The following is a 26,170-nucleotide window of genomic DNA, read 5'->3' as shown; positions in this document are numbered from 1 at the left end:
ACTGTCACACTGGTCAGGGTTGGGGACGGAGGCAGGGACGAGGCAGCGACAGGAAAGTGATACCACTGCCTGCATAGCTCAGAGAAGAGTGCCAGGCTTGGAAGGAGCCTAGCGCTGGCAACTAGTGGCCCAAGGTGAGGGTGGAGAGCAAAGGGCATGGTCAGGAGGCTGCAGAAACCCTGGAGGCCGGCATGCACAGGGGCTCGCAGGCTGGAAGCCCAATACCAGCTTTCCCTCGCTTCTTCAGTATCTGCATTAGGTATAACCCAGTAAAACATGGATAAATCATTTTAAGTCAAGGAGAGAGGACAGCCTGAATTAAGGAAAAGTCAAATACCCAAAAGTATAGAAGAAAGCGTCAGCTGGAGTTCTGATGGGGATGCAAATAGAGGAGAAATTAGTAGTTTTTACTTTTCACCCTATCTGTTTCAAGCTACCCATGAGCATACATTTTTTAAAATAGAAAAATAGTAAATAAAACTAGGCATTTTTGTTCATTTGAAGTTCATGCATAATTTATTGGGTATCAAAACTGTAGCAAGTGACTTGGTTTTTTAAAAGAAATTGTGAATAATGGAGCAAATATCCTTTGAGATTCTGTTCTTAACTCACGCATCACACTTTGTAGTGGAGCAAATGTAAGCTTCTGCATATTCTGAAATGAGATTCCAAAATTCAGAATTCAGTTCCGTTCAGTCGCTCAGTCATGTCCGACTCTTTGCGACCCCATGAATCACAGCACGCCAGGCCTTCCAGTCCATCACCAACTCCCGGAGTTCACTCAAACTCATGTCCATCGAGTCAATGATGCCATCCAGCCATCTCATCCTCTGTCGTCCCCTTCTTCTCCTGCCCCCAATCCCTCCCCGCATCAGAGTCTTTTCCAATGAGTCAACTCTTCGCATGAGGTGGCCAAAGTATTGGAGTTTCAGCTTTAGCATCAGTTGTGAGTTATAATTTTACTGTAAGGAAAGTGAATGCTGAGCTGCTGGTTTTCCTCCAGGTCCCCCTGGAATCCCAGGACTACGAAGGACGGTAACCTTCCAGTAAAGCTCAAGTGCTCAGACAACTGGGTGGAGGTTGCGGCCGGAGGAGAAATATTACCACACCCTACACAGTGAAGCAACCCCACCATCTGAGCTAAGGAGATGCCCTTTTCCAGCCCAGATGAATTCTATCCTATGTGAGATGAAGAAAACCAAACACCTCAAAGTCTAGTTCTATTCTTATTCCTGCACAGGAACCGTGTTAGGTGTACAAGTCGTCTGTCTCCCCCACTAGTGCTTATTGGTGATCTGTCGGGTCTCTTCCTCCACAGGGACTGTACATACTCTGCAGCACTGGGTGGTAGCCCTTCCTCTGTGCTCCCAGAGAAATGGCACAGCTAGTGGTTGCCGCGCGGCCTGGGGGCCCAGCTACTGGAGTTCAAGGCCAGGTTCCGCTGCCAACTTGCTTCGTGAACTTGAGCAAGTAGCCAGTTTCTGCCACTGACTGCTCATCAACAAAACAGAGATGCCAGAGTTGAGTGGGGGAGGGAGGTGGGAGAATTAAACAGCTTATTTTTATAACGTGCTTAAACCCTTGCCTGGTTTACACAGTCATCTCCTAGCAGCTGCTGCTGCTGCTGCTAAGTCGCTTCAGTCGTGTCCAACTCTGTGCGACCCCATAGACGGTAGCCCACCAGACTCCCCGTCCCTGGGATTCTCCAGGCAAGAACACTGGAGTGGGTTGCCATTTCCTTCTCCAATGCATGAAAGTGAAAAGTGAAAGTGAAGTCGCTCAGCCGTATCCAACTCTTCGCGACGCCATGGACTGCAGCCTACCATGCTCCTCCATTCATGGGACTGTCCAGGCAAGAGTACTAGAGTGGGGTGCCATTGCCTTCTCCACCTCCTAGCAGAATGAATGGCTTTTACGCAAAGAACACCCTCAGCCAGGAGTCACTCCCCTCTGTGCAAGTTGGGCTGCCAACTGCAACCAAGTAACTGCCTTGTGAACGTAAGCTCATCACAGACTGAATGTTTGCGTCCCTCAGAATTCACGCTGAAAGCCAAACCCCAAGGCGATACTGTGAGGAGGCAGGATCTTTTGGAGGGCTTCATCTCATGATGGGATTAGTGCCCTTGACAGAGCCCCTGTGCCAAGACACCAGAGGGACAGGGGGAGCACACGGCCGCCAGTAACCAGGAAGCAGACCCTCACTGGACACCAAGATGCCGAGGTCTTGATTTTGCACTGCCAGCCTCCATAACCATGAGAAACGAGCTTCTGTTGTTTAAAAGCCACCTATCTATGGGATGCTCTTTCATCAGCCCAAACAGACTAAGACAAACTTGATCACATTCATCAAGGTTGGAGGGACTTCCCTGGTGGTCCAGTGGTTGGGAATCCACTTTCCAAGGTGGAGGACGCAGGTTTGATCCCTGGTCAAAAAACAAAGATTCCACATGCCTTGGGGCAACAAAGCCCACGCACCACAACTAGAGACCCTGAGCACTGCAAACTAATATCCAATGCAGCCAAAAATAAGTAAATATTAAAAAAAAAAAAACCACCAGAAACTTCTGGACAAATCTCAAGGATTCTCAGTTATATTTCTAGAACATTTAGCTCAACATTTCTTAGCGAACCAGAATATTCTAACAGGTACTTCCAGGTTCTTTGATAGAACAGCATATAACATTTGTTTTCAAAAACATAAAACATAATATTTAATTTCATTCTAACCCAGCCAAATGTGGGCTGAAGCTTTGGTCAGTGAGTGGTCTGGAGCAACGTTTCTCAACACAGCATCAATCACAGGGGTGCTTTAAAATGATGTTTCACCTTTCCTGGTCCTCATGTAGCCCCTGACCAGTTATTTTCAAAGGCTGAGTGTTCTACTTCATGGGACAGATTCAGTTCATTTCAGTCACTCAGTCGTGACCGACTCTTTGCTTAAAATGATTATTAGAAAGCTCTCTAAGCTGAAGTAAACTTCATCTCCCTGTTCTCTTGCTTTTGTGGCTTCACAGGACAAGTAGTCATTTGTATGCATAATAATACTTAGACTATTTAAAGCCATTTAAAGCAGATTCTCCTAGGGATTATGTACTTGAATAAACTTGTAAGTAAAACTTCTTATAATCAAATTTACTGTTGAAAATCTCTTAAATTGCTTACAAAGTAAAATCCTAATAAAGCCGATTCCACCTCCAGGATTGAAATAGGTTGTTCTTTGGGCTGGGCTACAGATGGAGTGGTTGGCTGGCAGTGGAGTCACATTGTAGGAAAAATTCTTACCTTTATTCAATTGGAATGAAAGCATATTATTGAAATTATCCATGTAATGCAACATTATGAAAAATTTCCTTAGCGTTTCCATTAAAACAAAACACATGTTGTGTACCTTCAACATGTCAGGCCTCGTGCCAGTGGGGGCACCTGCCACACATTCCCCAATAAATATGGTAAAGGGGTTAGTTGCTCAGTCGTGTCCGACTCTTTGCGATCCCGTGGACGTAGTTCACTAGGTTCCTCTGTCCATGGAATTTTCCAGGCAAGTATACTGGAATGAGTTGCCATTTCCTCCTCCAGGAGATCTTCCCGACCCGGAGATCAAACCCAGGTCTCCTGCATTGCAGGCAGATTTTTTATCCTCTGAGCCACTGCGGGAAGCATAAATATGGACAAGTGGACACTTTATTATAAACTGAATGGGGAAGCCCCTTCCTGGGACAAAACTGACATTTAAAGAGAAGATTAAGGAGAAAAAAGTTTGGTTACATGAAAACAATATTCACAGGAAAAAAATCCGATAATGATGCAAACAACTGCTGCCATATCTTGAAAAACAGGTTCACAAAGGGTCACTTTCTAGCCCTCAAATTGTAACTATGTGACTCATCACTGAAGGAACAATGGTTTGCAGCAAATTCCCAGAGTACTTTCAGGATTAATTTAAAAGAAACTAAATATTAATTAAACTAAATACCATGTATTTAGCAAAATAAAAAATATCTTTCACTAGGAAAAATTACAGATATGTTCACAGGAACTCATCAATGAGCCCTTTTAAGATACACACTTCTAAGGAAAGAAGTTATTCTAGAAATAGAAACCTTGTTTTATACGTTGTCACAAAACATCAGCAACAACACTAAGTTCCAGCAGCAAGGGTAGCAGGATCTTCCTACAGGGAGCTATGAGCAAGTTAACAGCAAGGATTCACGACACTTTGTATCTGCTGAACTTCCTCAAAACAAAGATCAAGGGCAACCTTGATGAGGAAATTAATTAATTAATGTCCAATGCTTGATGGATATTGAAGAGAATGGAAAAAGGCATTCCCTTCTTTCTTAAGCTTCTGTCTGGATATGAAGGGTTTATGGTAGCTGGTTTGTGCAAGAGTCATAGGTTGTTTTTTTTAAATTAATTTTTGAGTATAATTGATTTACAATGTTGTGTTAGTTTCAAGTGTACCCCAAAGTGATTCAGTTATACAGACACATGTATCCCGTATTTTAGATTCTTTCCCCATATGGGCCACTGCAGAGCATTGAGCAGAGTTCCCTGTGCTATAGAATAGGTTCTTATTATCTGTTTTATATATAGTAGTTTATGTCAATCCCAATCTCCCAATTTATTCTTCCCCTTTTCCCCTTTGGTAACCATAAATTTGTTTTCTACGTCTGTCTCTGTTTTGTAAATAGGTCCATCTGTACCACTTTTAAGATTCCACATACAAGTGACAGCATATATTTATCTTTCTCTGAATTACTTCATTCAGTATGATAATCTCCAGGTCCAACCATGTTGCTGCAAATGGCATTATTTCACTCCTTCAATGGCTGAGTAATATCCCATTGCATATATATACCATATCTTCTTTATCCATTCTTCTGCCGATGGACATTTATGCTGCTTCCATGTCCTGGCTATTGTAAACAGTGCTGCTATGAACACTGGAGTACATTATCCTTTCAAACCATGTTCTTCTCTGGATACGTGCCCAGTGGTGGGATTGTAGGATCATATGGTAGCTCTATTTTTAAGTTTTTTATGGAACCTCCATCCTGGCTGTAAGTTACACTGCCACCAGCAGTGTAGGAGGGCTTCCTTTCCTCCACACGCTTTCCAGTATTTGCTTGTGGATTTTTTAATGATGGCCATTCTAACTGGTGTGAGGTGACACCTCATTGTGGTTTTGATTTACATTTCTCTAATAATTAGTGACAGTGAGCATCTTTTCATATGCTTTTTGGCCATCTGTATGTCTTCCATCCATTTTTTATTGTTTCATATATGTGTGTGTGTGTGTATATATATATATATATATATATATGTGTGTGTATATATATATATATGTATATATATATATATATATATATATTGAGCTGCATGAGCCATACGTTATGTTTTAGAAACTAATCCCTGTTGGTCCCTTTGTTCGCATTTTTTAAGGCAAAGGTATGACCCTCTCCTCTAGCTGAATCCTCCACCACTCATGCCCAACCAGAGCACTTTGGCCAAAACTTAGCAATTCAAAGTGCAGAAAAGATAAATGCTGTGGAAGAGCGCTGAGTCTTAAGGTCCTCTTGCCATTGCTTTGTGCTGAACAGCACCAACTTTCATCCCCTCACCTGTAATTAGGGATATATGGGCAGTGACTTAAGGGACAGAAAAAGAACAGATGGAAACTTAAACAAGCACTGTATGAAATGTAAAACACCATAAAATTACAAAAGATAAAAGACTACAGCGATTTAGACAATTCAGAGGGAAAATCTAGTGTGAATCTTTTATTCTGACAAAACAAACTTCATAGATTTTACTTTCTGAACTCCCAAAGTTTCATTTATTTGAAAAATAAGAGACAAGCCCTTCTGGATGCCAAGATTTCAGACATGAATAAAATAGCACCATATGTCGAGGTTGGATAAGCCAGCTGCACTTTATACACCGTAACAGTAAAGGGGGCTGTGACAGACTCATTAGTCTCCACTGCAACTGGAAGAAGCACATGGACATACCTGGATTTCCTAACCAGTTTCATCTCAACAACCTCTGAGTTACTGACATACATATTTCCATTAATGGTAGGCATAAATCCACAAATACCAAACTATATAAATCACTTGCTTTTCATAATCTCAATTTGGAAATTTAAAAAAAAAAAAAAAGAGGAACAGAGTTAAGCAGCTGAAAATGCTGTACTTACTGCACACAAGTACCTCATGACAAGGAATGCTAGAAATTGTTCCCCCAGGAATGATTTTTCAAACTTTAAAGTACATTTTATCAGAAAAGTTAAAATCTTTAAAGTGAAAAGCAAGTTAGGCATTGATTCAGTTTCTAAAGATCTAGCAAATTATAGATTTTCTGCAATTAGGTACTAACAACAACCCACTCCAGAACTCTTGCCTGGAAAATTCCATGGACAGAGGAGCCTGGCGGGCAACAGTCCATGGGGTTGTAACAGTCAGACATGCCTGAGTGACTAAACCAACCATACACATTTAGGTATTAACACTGTTCAGAAGAACATAGAGCTGGTTCTGCAGTGTTTTTATGGCTCACTTCAGCTTCACACGTCTGTAAGCCTAAGACTTAGTGACAAATTACAACTTATCCTGTACTCGATAGGAACCTATTTTTAATTTATACAAAAGTAGATTGTTTTTCACCTAAATGTATGGATAACAGTGCTTCTCAAATGTACACAGCCCACTTCCATAATCCTAAAACAAAACTAAAGGCACATGAATGGACAATACTTTGTTTTATATGAATACTTTTCATTAGCCTTTAAACAAATTCAACTACTATCTAGAGAGGTGTGACCAATTTGTTACAAATTTCTACAATTTGGGAAATTAAAGATCTAAGAACTCTCTAAACACTGCAGTTGTGTGCAATTCGTGTATTGGTTCATTCACTCTGCAAGCTATGAACTCACTCCGTCATCTCCATAGGCTGCAAAATGCATGTTTCAGGAACTGTCTTTTTCTTCTTACAAAGAAAAGACCAAGGGAGAAGGAGTTTTTGGAATTAGATATCTCTCAAATTGCTTTGAATCCTGTTACAAGTGAATTTAATATGTTTCTAAATTAAATTGAACAGTAATTGTAAAGACATTCACCCTAGCATATTTGAATGAAATGTAATTAAGTACACTTAAGTCTTTAATTGCAACGACTGATATTTTTCACTTATATATAAAAGGATTCAATAGCCAGCAGCATTTAAATATAGCAAATGTCCCATCTATTATCTTTCCCTTTTTTATAAAGTGCTATTTTTAACTGGGTAGATTTACTAGCCAGCTTCCCAATACCTTCACTCTATGTCTCTAATAGACTCAAAGAAACATGAAAACTAAAAAGATTTAGTATTTTAAACATTTGCAAAACACTGCTACAAAGTGTTGAGATTATGAATGTATTTCATTAGAAAACAAAAAGTGTACCTTATGTGAGAATCATTAAGTTGATTTAATAATTACTTCATAGAAGCATCAGCTAATATTTACATCAATTTTTGCTCATCACCTAAACCAGAAAACAGCTTCTGTAGGCAATTCAACTCTAAGCACAAAGAGGGTCATATCAAGTAGAGCCAATGGTTGTATAAGCCCTGGAACAAAAACTCCAAAAAATTCAGACTTTTACAAGAGCAAAACAAGTTTGTGAGAATAAGAACCAGAGGCTATTATTTTCCTAGAAGTACCATAAGTTGTTACAATTGTTTTCTTAAAAACTTGTGTAGTTACTAAAGTGAAAGTTGCTCAGTCCAGTCTGACTGACTCTTTGAGACCCCATGGATTATACAGTCCACAGAATTCTCCAGGCCAGAATACTGGAGTGGGGTAGCCTTTCCCTTCTCCAGGGGATCTTTGCAACCCAGGGAACAAACCCAGGTCTCTGGCATTGCAGGTGGATTCTTCAATAGTTGAGCCACAAGGGAAGCCCAAGAATACTGGAGGGGGTAACCTATCCCTTCTCCAGAGAATCTTCCCCACCCAGGAACCAAACTGGGGCTTCCTCATGGCAGGTGGATTTTTTACCAACTGAGCTATCAGGGAAGCCCTGTAGTTATTAATAATGTACCTTAATACTGAGTGCAGGGGTATTAGAGATAGTTAAGAGGAAACCACCCAACAGATTAACTCAAAAGTGAACGTTGCCCATATCTTCAGTTCAGTAGTTAAAGGTGAAACAGCTTTTGAAGAGTTGAACACAACTTACAAGTAGGGTACCAACAGAATTCCCAATTGTATTCACATTATTCCCTAATTAGTATTTGTGCATGTAAACTCTGACCTGGCCATCAGTAGTATCTTAAAGCAAATGAAATTAGTAAAAACAGACGGCGGTGTGTAGTTTTGTTTACACTTACAAATACTACCAGTTTATTACTACTTGCATGTCTTGCTGCTCTTGGAAGAGTGTAAAGTGAAAGTGAGAGTCGCTCATACGTGTCCGACTCTTCGGGACCCCATGGACTATACAGTCCACGGAATTCTCCAGGCCAGAATACTGGAGTGGGTAGCCTTTCCCTTCTCCAGGGGGATTTGCCCAACCCAGGGATCGAACCCTGGTCTTCTGCATTGCAGTTGGATTCTTTACCAGCTGAGCCACAAAGGGAAGCTCTTGGAAGAGTAACCACTTTTAAAAAGATACTGTAAAGTGCAATATTCCTTACTTTGCATGGCATCCGGCAATGTTTAAATCAAAGGAACCTGCAATCATTAACTCTGCACCGGATTTAGATACATTACTAGGTCTTCAAAACAGCGACTCCAGGGCAGAGAGGCTACAGGGGGCAGGGGGCCGAGGTCAAGGTTGGAGGAATCACTTGGAAAGCCACTGCAGCCACATTGCTGGGGAGACCCCTCGGATTAAGAACGCAGCCTTCAGTGTCTTTTCTGGTCTCACTTGCTTGTCTACACCTAGTATCCTATTCCTGACGACAAACAAATCTCAGAACTTTCTAAAAGAAATGATTTTTACCCAAATACATTGGACTTGGGTCTCAATTTGAAAGAGGACGAGTGGCCTTTAAGAGATCGGTCCTCTTCCTCGTCCTCCCCCTCCTCCAGAGGCTGCTCTGGGTCTCTGAAAGAGGGTGTGGTGTGGATGATCTGGGTTCGGAAGCGGATTTTGTTGAGTCTGGGTTTCATCCGGCCACTAGAGCTGCCTGAGGCTTTGCGATTCGGCTCCTTCGCTTTGCCCGCAGTCAACCCCTCGGCCAGGTGGTGGTGATGGTCCCCGCTGTCCTCCAGAGCGTGGGAGAGCCTGCCAGAGATGAGGTGCGAGGGCAGCACCCTCGAGAGCCTCCAGCGCCCTCCCCCGCTGCTCGCCGCACTCTCGCCTTCGTCCTCGTCCAGGGCGCCCACCAGGGTCCGGATCTCCTCGGCGGTGCTCGGGCTCAGGTACTGCGAGGCCTTCCTGCCGCTGTAATCGCGAACGTCCACATCCGCATCGTAGGCCCCGACCAGCAGCTTCACCACCTCCACGTGCCCGTGCATGGCCGCCAGATGCAGCGCGGTGTAGCCGCCGCTCGTGCGCGCGTTGATGTTCACCGGCAGCCGGTGCTGGCCCGCGAAGCGCACCAACAGGGCCAGCAGCTCCTGCCGGCCGTGCTTGGCTGCCCAATGCAGGCAGGTAAAACCGGTGATGAAGTCGCGCTTGGCCAGCAGCCCAGGTTCACAGGCCAGCAGCCCCTCCAGGCTGTCCCAGCGGCCGTCGGCGGCTGACAGCATCCACGCGTGCTCCAGCGGGTCCAGCGTCAGCGAGCCCGCGCCCTCCTCCTCGGCCGCCGCGCCGTCCGCGCCCCCGGGGCCGCGCCGCAGCTGAGGGGAGCCGCCTGCAGCTGGGTCCCGGGACGCGGTGCGGCCCGGCCGCGGCGTGGGGGGCGCATCGCCCAGCGCTTCGGGCCGCGCACCTTCCCCCACCGGACCACCGCGGGGTCGCCTTCCGAGCGACGCGCTCGGGGTGCCTTCCACAGGGTCGAAGAGGTCCGCGCGGTCTCCCGCAGCGTCCTCTGGCTCCTTGGGGCGGCCGCGGACACTGGCGCGCTGTTCGGGCGACCCGCCTAGGGCGCCCCCAACCGGCTGCTCCAGCTCGGCCTGCCGATCCTGAGCCCTGCACTCGGCGGGTCCCTCCATCTCGATAGCGTACCTGGTTGACTCCGGACCTACGCGGCGGGAGCTCCTCAAGTTCCTAGCGCGCCGCAGCCGCGGGACTAACAGCCACCGCCCCCTTGCCTCACCCGCGGACACGCCCCCGTCGGGGGACCCACCCACTTCCGGCCTCCCGGGAGGCGGCCTCCCCGCTCCCGCGGTCCCTGCCCCACTCCGCCCCACCTCTTTTGGGTCCTCGAACCGGCTGCATTCAGTGCCTTCCCTTGGACACGTCTGGCCCCACCCACTTCCGGCCCCTGCACTGGCCACAATGGCCACTCCCTCCAGAGGACACGCCCTGACACGCCCACTTCCGGCCCCGTACTATCCGCAATCAGTGCTTCAGCCCCGCCCAAAGGTCTGAGGAGCCATGGCCGCTCTTCCCCGCCTCTTTTTCTAACTTAGCAATTGTGCTCCATCCTCTCCCAGGCACTGACTGGTCATCCTCTAAAATAGGGGTCCCCAACCTCTAGGATCTAGTGCCTGATGATCTTAAGTGGAACTGATATAATAATAATAGATAGTGTACAATAAATATGTGTGTATATTTGTGTGCATAAATTATTCCGAAACCATTTTCCCCCTCCCCCATCTGTGAAAATTATCTTCCATGAAAGGGTCCCTGGTGCCAAAAAGGTTCGAGACCGCTGCTCTAAAACATCTGGGCACTCTTGTGACAGACCCAATTCGAGGACGCGTCTGGGAGCCCTGACTCGCAGCCCGCCCAGGGGCCCCCAGCTCAATGGAGGCTGCTGGACCCCTCCACTCTCCCTCCTGGACTCCTGCTTCCCGTGCCATCCCGCTCAGCCCCCCACATCACTGAGGCCACAGGACCCCGCCCTTCAGCTCTCCTCCCCTCCGGACCAGACCTGCCCCGCCCCCCGCGCCATCCCGCTCAGCCCCTCACGTCACTGAGGCCCGGGGACCCCTCCCCTCCGCTCCTCCCTCCAGTGCCCCCGCCCCGCCCCGCTCCATCCCGCCCTCCGCTGCTGGACGCGCGGCTCGGCCGCCCGCCGCCGCCTTGCTGGCCCCTCGCCCGCCCAGTCGCCCGGACCATGGCCTCCGAGGTGGCGCGGCACCTGGTGAGTCCGCCAGCCCTACGCCCTCGGCCAGGGACCCCCGCCCTGCCGGCTGGGCCGGCGATTCCCGCCCGCTCCCTCGGGCGGCGCCTCCCGGCTTCCCGTCTCCCCAGAGTGGAGTGTGAAGCGGGCGGTTTGTGTAACGGTCCCAAACGCGCGGGAGCGGGACTGGTGGCGGGCGCCCCACTGGACTCGGCCTCCCAGGCCTCCACAAGCCTCCCACCTTACCCAGCGTGGACATCTTTTGGATTGGAGCCTTTTTTCCCCGCCTTGGAGCCCTTGTCCGTTAAAAGAACGGATGCGACTGATGTTTTCCGTTTTCTGTCCCTCCTCTACTGGTCTCATTTCAGAGTAAGCCATGGGAGGGCCACAGAGGTGTTCTCGGCCACACCAAGCTGTTCCTTGCCCTTTTCACTCATTCTCTTGTGTCCCTGGAGTTTTCCCGACGCTACGCCGTGTGGAAGGACCACTTGTCTTTTGAAAAATTTAACTTCTGATACTATTCATACCAGCGATTGTAATCCACGTAAACAAAAGCTCTTCTGGGACCTGAGACCAAAAAGTGAGACTTGCTGGCCTGAGCAGTCTCTAGAAGTTAAGCTGGTAGGAACCTGGGAGGGTAGGTGATGGGTCCAGAATCACACAGCCAGTTTCTCTGACAGAGCCTGGAGGAGGGTCTTTCTCCTGATTCAGCCAGGTCTCTTTCTTCTCTGTTTTGTTTTTAGAGAAATCTCGGCTTTCCTCTCTGACCTGCCTTGTTACATTTGTTGTGTTTGTGTGCACGTCTTTGTTTCCGAGTGAAGTTTAATCTTCAGAATTAAACATGGGATTTCTTGTCCGTTGCTGTACTTATTTTGCAGTAATGTTACCTTTAATTAAACTTTTTGAGTTAACTGTAAATTCGTGTGCAATTGTGAGAAAAAACAGAATTCCCCAGTAACTTTGCACAATTTTCATTAATAGTTGTTGTTCAGTCGCTAAGTCGTGTCCAATTCTTTGTGACCCCACGGACTGCAGTGCACCAGGCTTCCCTGTCCTTCAACATCTTCTGGAGTTTGCTCAAAGTCACGTCCATTGAATTTGATGCTATCTTACCATCTCATCCTCTGCTGCCCCCTTCTTTTGCCTTCAATCTTTCCCGGCATCAGGGTCTTTTCCAATGAGTCCGCACTCTTCTTTAATAGTAAAATGTTACAAAATCATAGGAAAGGCCACTACCAGCACATGGACACTGATTCTGTGGAGACAGAACTTGCCCCCACCACAGGACCCTTCCCTTGTCCTTTTGTAGCCACACCCACTTCATTTCCACTCCACCTCCTCTTTAACCCCTAACTACTATAATATGTTATTTCTGTAATTTTTCAAGTCTGTTATATAGTGGAATCACCTAGAATATAACCTTTGGGGATTGGATGTTTTTCCTTCAGTAGCATTCTCTGGAGATTCATTCAGGTTGTTCCAAGTATTAGTTTGCTCCTTTTTAATTGCTGAGTAATATTACATGGTATGGATGTAACACACTTTGAAGGACACCTACATTGTTTCCATTGTTGAGCTATTATAAAGCTGCTATAAAACATTTCTGTATGTTAACACATAACATAAGGAAAATGTTGTCTTCAGTTCTCTGGAATTCACATGGCAGTTACTAGTTTCATTAAGAAACTGCTAAACTGTTTCCCAGTTTCTGCATTTTCCATTTCCACCACCAGTGTATGTGAGATTAGTTTCTCCACATCCTCACCAGCACTTGGGGTTCCTGGTTTTTTTTTAAGACGTTCTGATAGGTATGTAATTATATATTGTGGTTTTAACTTGCACTTTTCTAATGGCTAGTGATGCTAAACATCTTTTCATGTGCTTATTTGCCATCTGTATATTTTCTTCATTGAATTTCATTTTTTATGCCCATTTTCTAACTGGATTTTCTTTTTTTACTGCTGATTTTAGAAGTTTTTAAAATATGTATTCTAGATACCATGCAAAGCAAACATATTTAGTTTTGATAAAACCCATTTTACCACCTTTTTCTCTTATGGATTGTACTTTTTTGTCAAGTCTAAGAATCCTTTGCCTAACTCAGAATACCAAAGGTTTTCTCTTATTTTTTTCCTAAGAGTCTTGTAGTTAGTTTCAAATTTAAACCCATGACCCGTTTTGTTAGTTTTTGTATAAGGTGTAAGACTTAGGTCAAGGGTCATTTTTGACTAATGGATGCTCCAACATACGTTGAAAAGGCTATCATATTCTATTGAATTACTTTTGCACTTTTTGTCAATAACTAGTTGAGCATGTTGTGTGGATCTTTTTCTGGGGTCTCTGTTAATATGCAGTCTTGAGTCCTATAACTATATAAAGTAAATCTTGAAATAGAGTAGACTGATTACTCTCACTTTATTCTCAAATTCCAAAAATTTTTGGCTATTCTAGTTTCTATATCTTATAAATTTTAGAATAGTCTTGTCTATGTACAAAGAATTTTTCTGGGGTTTTGATAGATATTACATTAAGTCTAAAATTAAATTAAAGAAAATTGTTATTTCTACCTATGTTGAGTCTTCCAAATAATGAACATGGTGTTTCTGTCCATTTCTTTATATTTTCTCAGATTTCTTTCATCAGAACTATATAGTTTTCAGTATACAAGTCCTGCATTTGTTTTGTTAGATTTACATTTCATTTTTTATCAGTTACAAATGATACCATATTTTCATTGTCCTCATATCGTTTTAACACAGAAATACAATTGAGATGTGTATATTTATCTTGAGTCCTTTGACCTTGCCGAATTAATTTATTCTAGGAGTAAATTCCTTGGAGTAAATTATTGTGTGCATAAAAATTATGTCATCTCAACACAGAGACAGTTTTCTTCTTTCTTTCCAATCTGTATACCTTTTCTTTTCTGCCATATTTGAATAAGTGTGGTGACAGCAGACATTCTTGCCTTACTGTGATGTTGGTGGGAAAGAATTCAGTCCATCATCAGAGCAGCAGGCTGCTGCTGTTCTTTTGTAGATACTATTTATCAAGTTCAAGAGGGATATTTGTCTGCAGGTTTTTTTGTACTCTCTTCGGTTTTATGTCAGAGTAATACTAGTTTCAGAAAAGAAACTGGGAAGTGTCCCCATCTCTTCTGTTTTCTGGAAGAGATTATGTAAAATTGGCATTCTTCTTTAAATGTTTGGTAGGATTCTTCTGCAAAACCATCGAGGCCTGGAGATGTCTTTTTGGGGAGTTTTAAACTTACAAATTTAAATTCCTTAATAGTTACCTGTGTGTTCATGTTATTTCACACTGGGTGAGTTGTGATGGTATGTGGTTTTGCGATCCATTTCCTTCCAAATTGTTAAATTTATGTGTATAGACATGTTCATAATATTCTCTTGATCTCCTTTTGCTTTCTTTAGGGTCTACAGTGATAATCCCTATTTCATTCCTGATACTGGTAAAATTTTCATCTTCTGCCTATCTTTGTTAGTCTTGCTAGAAGTCTGTTAACTTCACTGACCTTTTCAAAGAACTATTTCTGTTTCATCGGGTTTTTTCTGTTATTTTTCTATTTTCAAAAAACTGATCTTTTTCTTTCCTTTGCTTGCTTTTGGTTTAGTTTGCTCTTCTTTTTCTAAGTTCTTGAGACCTTAGATCATTGACTTGAGACTTTTCCTCCTTTCTAATATATACATAAGGTATTAATGAATTTCCCTTTCAGCTGGGCTTTGGCTGTGTCCCGCAGATTTTGGTATGTTTTATTTTCATTTTCATTCCACCTTTATTTTTTAAGATTTCTGTTTTAAAACTCACTTGAAACTCTTCAGGTTTTCAGACCATTTTTTTTTTCATAGATGAGGACGTTAAGACTCAAAGATATATTGTACAACACAGGGAGTATAGCCAATATTTTGTAATAACTGTAAGTGGAAAGTAGCCTTTTAAAACTGCATTAAGATTCAGGGAGGTTTAGTGGCTACTCAAGGAGTCACAGCTAGTGATGATGAGATACACTTTGGCCGGACTGTGTCTGGCATGATCTCCAGCATGTCCTCTATTGGTCAGTTCAGTCGCACAGTCCTGTTCGACTCTTTGTGACCCCATGGACTGCAGCATGGCAGGCTTTCTTGTCCATCACCAACTCCCAGACCTTGCTCAAACTCATGTCCATCAAGTCGGTGATGCCATCTAACCATCTCATCCTCTGTTGTCCCCTTTTCCTCCCAACTTCAGTCTTTCCCAGCATCAGGGTCTTTTCCAATGAGTCAGTTCTCATCAGGTAACCAAAGTACTGGAGTCTCAGCTTCAGCATCAGTCCTTCCAATGAATATTCAGGATTGATTTCCTTTAGGATGGACTGGTTGGTTCTCCTTGCAGTCCAAGGGACTCTCAAGAGTCTTTTCCAACACCATAGTTCAAAAGCATCAATGCTTCGGTGCTCAGCTTTCTTTATAGTTCAACGCTTATATCCATACAGGACTACTGGAAAAACCATAGCTTTGACTGGATGCACCTTTGTCGGCAAAGTAATGTCTCTGCTTTTTAATATGCTGTCTAGGTCGGTCATAGCTTTTCTTCCAAGGAGCAAGTGTCTTTTAATTTCATGGCTGCAGTCACCATCTGCAGTGATTTTGGAGCCCCCCAAAATAAAATCTCTCACTGTTTCCACTGTTTCCCATCAATTTCCCATGAAGTGATGGGACCAGATGCCATGATCTTAGTTTTCTGAATGTTGAGTTTTAAGCCAACTTTTTCACTCTCCTCTTTCACTTTCATCAAGAGGCTCTTTAGTTCTTTGCTTTCTGCAATAAGGGTGGTGCCATCTGCATATCTGAGGTTATTGACATTTCTCCCAGAAATCTTGATTCCAGCTTGTGCTTCATCCAGCCCAGCATTTCTCATGATGTACTCTGCATATAAGTTAAATAAGCAGTGACAATCTACAGCCTTGACATACTCCTTTCCCGATCTGGAAACAGTCCATTGTTCCATGTGCCATTCTAACTGTTGCTTCTTGACCTGCATACAGATTTCTCAGGAGGCGGGTCAGGTGGTCTGGTATTCCCATCTCTTGAATTTTCCAGTTTGTTGTGATCTACACAGTTAAAGGCTTTGGCATCATAGTCAATAAAGCAGAAGTAGATGTTTCTCTGGAATTCTTTTACTTTTTCGATGATCTAATGGATGTTGGGAACTTGATATCTGGTTCCTCTGCCTTTTCTAAATCCAGCTTGAACATCTGGAAGTTCATGGTTCATGTACTGTTGAAGCCTGGCTTGGAGAATTTTGATCATTACTTTGCTAGCATGTAAGATGAGTGCAACTGTGTGGTAGTTTGAACATTCTTTGGCATTGCCTTTCTTAGGGACTGGAATGAAAACTGACCTTTTCCAGTCCTGTGGCCACTGCTGAGTTTTCCAAATTTGCTGGCATATTGAGTGCAGCACTTTCACAACATCATCCTTTGGGATTTGAAATAGCTCAGCTGGAATTCCATCACCTCACTAGCTTTGTTTGCAGTGATGCTTCCTAAGGCCCACTTGACTTCCCAGACTTCTCATTGCAGGATGTCTGGCTCTAGGTGGGTGATCACACCATTGTGGTTATCTGGGTCATGAAGATCTTTTTTGTATCATTCTTCTGTGTATTCTTGCCACCTCTTAATATCTTCTGCTTCTGTTACGTCCATACCATTTCTGTCCTTTATTGTGCCCATCTTTGCATGAAATGTTTCCTTGCTATCTCCGATTTTCTTGAAGAGATCTCTAATGTCTCTCCCATTCTGTTGTTTTTTCTCTATTTCTTTGCATTGATCACTGAAGAAAGCTTTCTTATGTCTCCTTGCTATTCTTTGGAACTCTGCATTCAGATGCTTATATCTTTCCTTTTCTCCTTTGCCTTTAGTGTCTCTTCTTTTCTCAGCTATTTATAAGGCCTTCTCAGACAACCATTTTGCCTTTTTGCATTTCTTTTTCTTGGGGATGGATGGTCTTGATCCCTGTCTCCTGTACAATGTCATGAAGCTCCATCCATAGTTCTCCAGGCATTCTATCAGATCTAATCCCTTGAATCTATTTGTCACTTCCACTGTATAATCCTAAGGGTCTTGATTTAGGTCATACCTGAATGGTCTAGTGGTTTTCCCTACTTTCTTCAATTGAAGTCTGAATTTTGCAGTAAGTATTAGTAATTGCTTACATTTTATGATTCAGGAGATCTTGACTGTATAGTTATGTATTGCTGACTGTGATAGTGGATCTTGTAATGACACTACCTTTTCCTGTTGCCAGAGAAACACTCATAATTTTCTCTATCTTCAGACTGCCCTTTTAAGTGGTATCCAGATCTTTCTATTTCTTGCCTGTTTTGTTTCCTGTTTAAGATGCAGTACTTCTGAATTCTTGTTTTTTTCAGTTATCATTCAGTGATGACATTTTTTATATCTCAGAAGTTTCCTGCATTTGTTTTACTTTCTCTCTTGAAGTTGTGACTTTTAATTCTCTTTTATGTCCTGGAGTTAATCACTACCTCAGTACCTTGTGTTTCTGATCTGGAGTGACATCCCTTCACTGGTCCATGTCCTACAGTCATAAGATAATGAGACCTGATGCAGGATGTAGCATGCTTGGGGCTGGTGCATGGGGATGACCCACAGAGATGTTATGGGGAGGGAGGTGGGAGGGGGGTGCATGTTTGGGAACACATGTAAGAATTAAAGATTTTAAAATTAAAAAAATAAAAAACTAAAAAAAAAAAAAAAAAGATAATGAGACCGAGTTTCCGTCCCATGTCCTCTGAAGCTTTTAACCCATGGCCTTCTGTCATTCCACTTGTTTGCCACTAGTCATGTGCTCCTTGCAATACCTAACATGTTCTGTATTGTTACTTTTTCCATTAAATTTTAGTGAACCTTGCATTGCCCCTTACCCCGTCAGTTAAATGATCTTTCCCTGGTGGCTCAGAGGAAAGCGTCTGTTTGCAATGCAGGAGACCTGGGTTCGATTCCTGGGTTGGAAAGATCCCCTGGAGAAGGAAATGGCAACCCACTCCAGTGTTCTTGCCTGGAGAATCCCAGGGACAGAGGAGCCTGGTGGGCTACAGTCCACCAGGTCACAAAGAGTCTGACACGATTGAGCGACTTGACTTTACTTACTTACGAAACACAGCTTGTAATATTCTTTGTATCCTCCATAACCATGATCATTTTTGAGTCATTTTATTCTTGTTGATTGTTACACATATTAGTTAAAAATTCTTATGGGCAGAGCTGTTAGTCTGCATTTATGTTCTAATGAGGCCCCTCCTTCTTCCAAGCCTTTGAGCTTTTCCCAGGCTGACTTTGCTCCTGACATTGTTCCAAACTATAACTGTTTTATTTACCTATTTATTTTGGTGTGGGAAAGGAGGAAGAAGGTGTTTTAAATTTTCATATTTTACTGCAGAATAGATTTCTTTTTCTCAAGAATACTTACTGGCCTTTTATTTTTAACCATACTAAATTTAATTTTCTCTGATGGAGATTTTAAGTATTCTTAATATAAAATACCTGATTCTCAAAGCTTTTCACTGAGAACTTTAATTTTTACACTTTCTTTTGATCATATCTGGGAGGAAGTCTGATTTAGATGATGCTTTAAAATTTTATTTAACACCCTTTATGTTTTGAAGATCACAGAAATAAGAAGCTCATAGGCTCAAACATAACCACGAGATTGAAAGCTATGATTTTGAATACCTTTAAGACCAATTATGATTTAGCATTCTTATAATATTTTATTACTTTTAGTAAATACGCATATTTTGCTTGAGCATTTTTCCTGTTTTTGAAATTTTTTATTTGGCAATTCCATTTATTTGAAATTAACTACTTTTTCTAAACAAGGCTGGAGATTTCTTCACTGAGAATTTAGCTGAAGCAGTTTAGGTACAATAGAACCCAATGTTCATTACATTATGTGATTCCTTCTAGAACCTGTCATTGTAAAAGTGAACATGTGCCTACATGTTAAAGTTGTCCAAAATTGCTTTAAGTGGTTTCTTTTTCCTTGTTTATTGTTTCGGTTAGTTTAAATAGTGTAACCTAGGCTCCAGTACTCTTGCCTGGCAAATCCCATGGACGGAGGAGCCTGGTAGGCTGTAGTCCATGGGGTCACTAGGAGTCGGACATGACTGAGCGACTTCACTTTCACTTTTCACTTTCATTCATTGGAGAGGGAAATGGCAACCCACTCCGGTGTTCTTGCCTGGAGAATCCCAGGGACAGGGCAGCCTGGTGGGCTGCTGTCTCTAAGGTCGCACAGATGTGGACACGACACGACAGAAGCAACTTGGCAGCATCAGCAGCAGGCTCCGCCTTGGCTGTCTGCAGACCTTTCCTGTCAGAGACAAATGAAGATGTGTGGCTATAGGGTTTTACCGGCTTAGAGAAGCTCTGAGAAGTCCTGGGTTCTGTGGATCAGTGCCAGGTATTTTCCCAGGTACAAAATACTTTCAGACCATGTGTTTGGAGTATCTATTTTGAGAAACATTGTGACCAGATTCTCTCAATAGCCATAAGTGAGGCTATATTAGGAATTCTAGAATTTTCAGATTTCTTTCAGTCTGCTTTTTCTGACACTAGAAAAATTTAAATTATGGAATAAATTGTTGGGGAAATTTTTTAAGATGAACCAGATAGTGAGACTTAAAAAGGAAGGCAGACTCAAACAGAGCATGTGAGGGATTTTTGAAATGCAGCCTTTGGGAGAAATGAAGCAAAGAAAGATGAACCCAGGTGTTTCACCCCAGTTTTGTATCACAAGGGAAGATGCCTGGACAGAGTGGCAACTGTGCCACATGGACATGGAGGGTTGAGGCCCTGGAACCTCTGTTAGGGAAGAGGGAAAAAGATACACCCTCTTGGCCGTGTTCCATTTTAGGGCCATCCTGAATCTTCTTCTGTTTGAACAATTCTCAATACTCTGAGGCCTGAGACAGCTGACAGATGGAAACGTAAGCATATGGTAGTTTAGTAGAGGTTGCATGGTAATCATTTAGTTCACAAACCAGAAGTAGAAATCATATAAGAGGAATAAGTTTTTTTCTGGGATGTCAGACCTGAGTAATACAACTTAAGGGGGAATTAAAATTATGCCATATGTTGAAAAAATAAAATATGCCTCATGAGGAATAAGGGGTTAAGGTTGGGGGAAAGTAGAAGAGGCAACTGCTGTTTGAGATGTGGGTGAGGTGGAGAGCCAGAAAGATGGGCTGGCCCTGCAGGTTTCCTGCCAGGTGGGATGGGTTCCCCAGCCCCTCAAGCTAGTTTTAGGCAGCTCTGTTGTCTCACAACTACAGGGCTCACCAGAGATGAGGCGGGAGAGCTGTGGAACAACTCTGGTCTCCTCTCATGCTGCTCTGAAAAGCCAGACCAAGGTCATCTTGCCTCTCTTCGGAGGCAGTGAGGAGGCCTTTTGTTCTCATTAGCCAGTGTGATGTGTGCAGAAAGAGTTCATAAGTAACGGAATGCTAGGTCAAAACATGTTGATAGATACCATGAATGTTCTGTGAGTGGTCTGTTCTCCAGTTTTTTCATGGGCAAAAATAAGTAGAACACAGTGATATTTTCACTTAGTCGAGTGTATACTTTTTAACTGGAATATTACTTTGAGTTATTAATAAACCAGGACTGCCTAGTTGTTATTCAGTCAGTCAGTTATGTGTGACTCTTTGTGACCCCATCCATGGACTGCAGCATGCCAGGCTTCCCTGTCCTTCACCATCTCTCCCGGAGCTTGCTCAAACTCATGTTCATTGAGTCAGTGATGCCATCCAACCATCTCATCCTCTGTTGTCCCCTTCTCCTCCTGCCTTCAATCTTTCCCAGCATCAGGGTCTTTTCAGATAAGTCAGTTCTCATCAGGTGGCCAGAGTATTGGAGTTTCAGCTTCAGCATCAGTCCTTCCAATGAATATTTAGGACTGATTTCCTTTAGGATTGACTGGTTTGATCTCCTTGCAGTCCAAGGGACTCTCAAGAGTCTTCTCCAGCACCAAAATTTGAAAGCCTCAATTCTTTGGCGCTCAGCCTTCTTTATGGTCCAACTCTAACATCCATTCAAGATTACTGGAAAAACCATAGCCTTGACAATATGGACCTTGGTTGATAAAGTCTCTGCATTTTAATAAATCCATCAGCAGAAAATTGGATTAAAGATTCACTGAGCATGGCCCTGCCCACCAGAGAAAGACCCAGTTTTCCCCTACAGCCAGTCCCTCCCATCAGGAAGCTTGCATAAGCCTCTTATCCTCATCTATCAGAGGACAGACAGAATGAACACCACAACCACAGAAAGCTAACCAAAATGATCACATGGACCACAAAATTTGGTTAAGAGTGAAGACAGGTGGGCAGTTGATTTAGGACTGACTTGGGTGAAGAAACTGGAGTGCAGGACAGTGTGGAGAGGGCTGCGGAGGAAGATGGAAAAAGCCACATGCAGACGTGGCCTGTTTCGGGGTTTACCTGAGCAGTAGTTCTCTACCATTTCTCATTACTGACCTTTCGGGACAAAAGTGAAATTTAAATCAAATTTAGTTAATAACATTTACCTAGTCTTATGAATTGATCCAGTTAATCAAGTTCTCCCTCATGAGAGGAATTCAGTACTAGAATTCCTCTAGGAGAAATGAGAGGGAGTTGGTACCAGGGAAGAAAGGAGAGGGAGTCGGTACTAAAGAAGAAACTAGGAAAAGAAGTTGTTTTCAGATAAGGTTGACTGAGCTTTGGAAGGCCACAAACCACTGAATTTTTTGGTCCCCCCCAGAACCAATTTCTGCTACCTTTATGGTGGGGATACCCCCATTGAGAATGCATGATCTGGAGTAGTCTTTTTAGGAACAGGGCAATAAATGTGCTTTGTCTGCTGCTGGATTTGAAAAAAATTAGTCTAAGATTATAAATAGTATGTTATGGGTTAAATAAGGTGTTTGTCAACCTACCAGGTCTTTAAATGTAATGTTGTTTCTGTGAACCCAAGCAGCTTATTAAAATGAACTTATATATGAGATCGTGATTTGTACTAGCTTTAAATATAAAGAGTGAAGCCTTTTTGGCAAAGCACAGCATTGAGGTGAGTATTAAAGGAAGAGATAGCCATGGATGAGCACAGAGGTAATATTTTAAGCATGAAAAAGATTCATCATCTCATACTCAGCCTGTATGCTCAATCTTAGAATATCACAAGATGCCTTTCAATTGTATTTGCCAATCATGGAAAAAATAGCTGTAAAATTTAAAATATATTTTTTGAAAACTAAAGGAAACTAACCATTATTTTCAACTTCTTTAGATATAGCTTTACGTTCTTAGTGATCTAGGAATATCTAAAGACTTTGCAAACTTTATGTATTGGAGATATATTTTTGTTGGGACACCACTGGGATAACGGAAGTCTCCTGGTGCTGACTGCATCCACTGGGATGGGTTTTGGCCTTGCATTACCACATTTCTCCTATCGACCCCTTGAGCTGAGGACTGTTTTATCTCCATTCTGGGGGGTAAGGGTAAATGGTCTCAAAATTTGTGGAACAGGCTGTGTCTTGCTTTGCTTCTGCGGTGCTGGTACATCTTTGCCTGGACCTTGGTGCATGGCTCCAGCAGCTACTCAGCGCTCCAAACCTCTGTTTCTTGCTGCCATGCACAGTTAACTCCAGCAGCCTTCTTAAACCATCCATTTATACTGTCGTCATGTTAACCGTTCCCTCCTGTGACACAGGTCATTGAGACAATTTCTAGGGGCTCTCTGTTTTAGGAAAAGATAGGCTGCTTGTCATATCGTAACAGATTCTGTTATGTGGAAAAGAATTATAACTTACAGTTTCCACATGACTCTGAGAGCCAAAAGAAACCAATAATGAACTGTAATTTGAACAGTTGGAGAAAATATTTTAATCTCATTTTGTATTTGCATATTTTGCTGTATATTTTCTTTATTGGTTCTCACAAATAATTATACATGTATCATCTCAAATCATTGTCTTCAGATAATCTAAATTTTTGTTAGCTGCTGCTTTCCCATGTATTAATTACTGTTGGAAAATTTTGTTATATCTTTAAGAATTAACTTTATATTGAGCTATAATTTATGCACAGTAACATTTACTTTTTTAGTATAAAGTTTCAGTATAAAGTTTTAGTATAAAGTTCTGATGAATGTATACCATTGTATAACCACAAACACAATGAAAGTGACAGAATTTCTGCCTCATCCTCCACCCCACATCCCCTGGTGCTTGCTTCTCTGTTGTCTGTCTCCTCATCCTCTTCTGCCCCTGCGGCTTCGCCTGCACCATAGATGTGGATTCCTATGGCCTCTGAGCTGGTTTCTTCAGTGCAGAGCAGACCCATCCACCACGTTGCTCACGTTCCTTTACTGCCGAGTGGTGTCCCATTGTGCACATGGGCCACAGTGTAATCTGTTCATCCATTTGCCGCTTGAAGACCATTTGGACTGTTTCCAGTTTTTAATAAAGTTACTGTATGTGTGTTTTAACTTCAGAAACTGCCAAACTGTTTTCCAAAATGTTTGTGCTAGAATTTGCATTCCCGCTAACAACTGCTCTGCGTCCTTGCCAGATAATTTTTTAGGTCATTCTGGTAGGCATGCAGTGACACCTTGTGTTTTCATTTGCATTTGTTTAATGAGTAATGATGTTGATTCTCTTGCCGTGTGCTTATCTGCCATCCCTATATCCTTGGTGAAGCGTCTGTTTCAATGTTTCCCTATTTTTAAAAAACTGAGTTATTCTGTTTCTGCTGCTACTAAGTCGCTTCAGTCATGTCCGACTCTGTGCGACCCTACGGACGGCAGCCCACCAGGCTCCCCCATCCTTGGGATTCTCCAGGCAAGAACACTGGAGTGGGTTGCCAGTTCCTTCTCCAATGCATGAAAGTGAGAAGTGAAAGTGAAGTCGCTCAGTTGTGTCTGACTCTTTGCGACCCCATGGACTGCAGCCTACCAGGCTCCTCCGTCCATGGGATTTTCCAGGCAAGAGTACTGGAGTGGGTTGCCATTGCCTTCTCTGGATTCTGTTTCTAGTTGTCCAAGTTTTTGAAAATATATAGATATTTCTTATGTAAGTCCTTTATGAGATAAATGACTTACAAATCTTTTAGCCAGATATGTGTCTTGTTTTTTCATTCTCTTAACTGTACTTTGAAGAGCAGAAGTTTTTTTAGTTTATTAGGTTCAGTGTATCATTTTTTATCTTGTGCATCACCCTTCTTGTATCTAAAAAATCTTTGCCTAAGCCTAAGACCACAAAGACTTTATACTTTTTCTTCTAGAGTTTTTAGGCCTATGATCTGTTTTGAGGTAATTGGATGTGGTGCGCTTGTTTTTTTTTTTGGCCTGCAGGAGTCCAGTTCTCTTGGCACAAGCCTGTCCTCTTTCTGCTGAGCTGGTCTGCACCTTGCTGAAACTCTGCCCCCACTGCCGCCCTGACTGCTCTGGGTCATGGCCCTCTCTGGCATTTACCACACTCTGTCACCTTCTGACATCAAGGAGGAGCCTCTGTGGGGGACAGAGGGCTGTGTGTGGCAGGGATGTCAGGCCCTGGAGGAGAAAGGGGAGGAAGCAGAATCCACAGAGGCTCACAAGCCATGCAGACTTGGCGAGTCTGGGCCAGCCCAGTACCTGCCAGGGCAGCCTTCACAGGGCAGAAGGGCCCAGGTCCTGCCCCCCTGCCCCCCTACTCTGTTCAGTCCTGGGCTAGGACTGCCTGGGAAGGAGTGGTCTGGGCTCCAGTCCTGCAGGTGCTTACTGGAGGGACAATCTGAGGGGCATACCTTCTGGCTGCCACAGAAGGATGTTCACTGTACAGTTACTACAGTAACGCAATTATTAGAAAGGGTATTTTTTTCTATAACACACAAACTATTCCTTTTCTACTTAAGGGAGGAAAGTAATTTCAAAATAAAATTTCATTTATATTTTAACCCTTATATACACATTACTGTAAAGGGTATGTTTTTTTTGAGCTTAAAATCTCATTATGAATTACTATCAAGAATTTTTCTGTCTTGATGATATTTTGAGGCTGCGTATCAGACTCTGTAGTTACCTTCTTTTATGTGTATTGGAGATGATGGTAAAATTGAAGTGATATTTTGATGGAACCTGGCCTACCCCAAGCTGTCCTAGACCAAGTCTGTCCTCGACCAAGTCTGTCCTCTGGGGAACAGGAGGCCAACACACTGCTTCTCCTGTGTCAAGTCTTACCGATTCAGTTGGATTCTTTTTTCCCTGGTTGTAATTACTATCTACTTCAAGAATCATGTTCCACATAATCTGAATAAGGTAATTTTACTATTTGTTTTTACGAAAATTTTAGATCAGCATATTAACATTTATTTAAGCTGAAGATTTAATAAAATGATTTTAAATAATGTATCTGTGGAACCTTTCAAAGTACTGTCTTAAGCCAAAGAACCCTGACCTATTGAAACCCATAAAATAGATCCAGTTTAACTATTTTGACCTCTCTGCTCTTTTTTTTTTTTAACTAAACTCTAAGAAATACCAGAGGACAGTTAGAAAATTTTGGTTCTGTTCCTTGGATTGGCTTTACAAAGATAAATAGTGGGAACATGAAGGTAAAATGAAGCAATTGTAACCCAAGTCATAATTCTGTTCACCCAAAGCTCATTGTTATGCCTAGAAAGAGGCTATCAGGCAGTCACAGGACTGTTTGTTGGAGGGTCAGAAGAGCTTGGGTCCTGTTGTGAAAGAATCACCAAATGCCTTCCTGTAGCTGACCGATAGGAAGAAGGTCCCTACCACCTATGTTCAGAGGACCCCAGAACAGATTGCGTGCCACATCTGTTGTGTTGCTCACACTCCCCAAGCTGATACTTTGAAGAAGGGGAAGAACCTGATCTTCCCCCAAATGTCCTG

The 26,170-nt window shown here is 43.0% G+C and overlaps 1 protein-coding gene across 1 annotated transcript; it reads right to left on the bottom strand.

Moving 5' to 3' along the window:
* Positions 1–5,765: 5,765 nt before the first annotated feature.
* SOWAHC (sosondowah ankyrin repeat domain family member C) lies at positions 5,766–10,233 on the bottom strand. Its single transcript, XM_012170629.4, has one exon. The coding sequence runs from the start codon at positions 10,145–10,147 to the stop codon at positions 8,987–8,989; it is 1,161 nt and encodes a 386-aa protein (XP_012026019.1). The 5' UTR covers positions 10,148–10,233; the 3' UTR covers positions 5,766–8,986.
* Between the last annotated feature and the right edge of the window lie 15,937 nt (positions 10,234–26,170).

Source organism: Ovis aries, chromosome 3 (assembly GCF_016772045.2).
Source record: "Ovis aries strain OAR_USU_Benz2616 breed Rambouillet chromosome 3, ARS-UI_Ramb_v3.0, whole genome shotgun sequence".
NCBI lineage: Eukaryota > Metazoa > Chordata > Mammalia > Artiodactyla > Bovidae > Ovis > Ovis aries.
The sequence above is the reverse complement of the archived record's forward strand: the minus strand, read 5'-3'. Positions and strand labels throughout refer to the sequence as shown.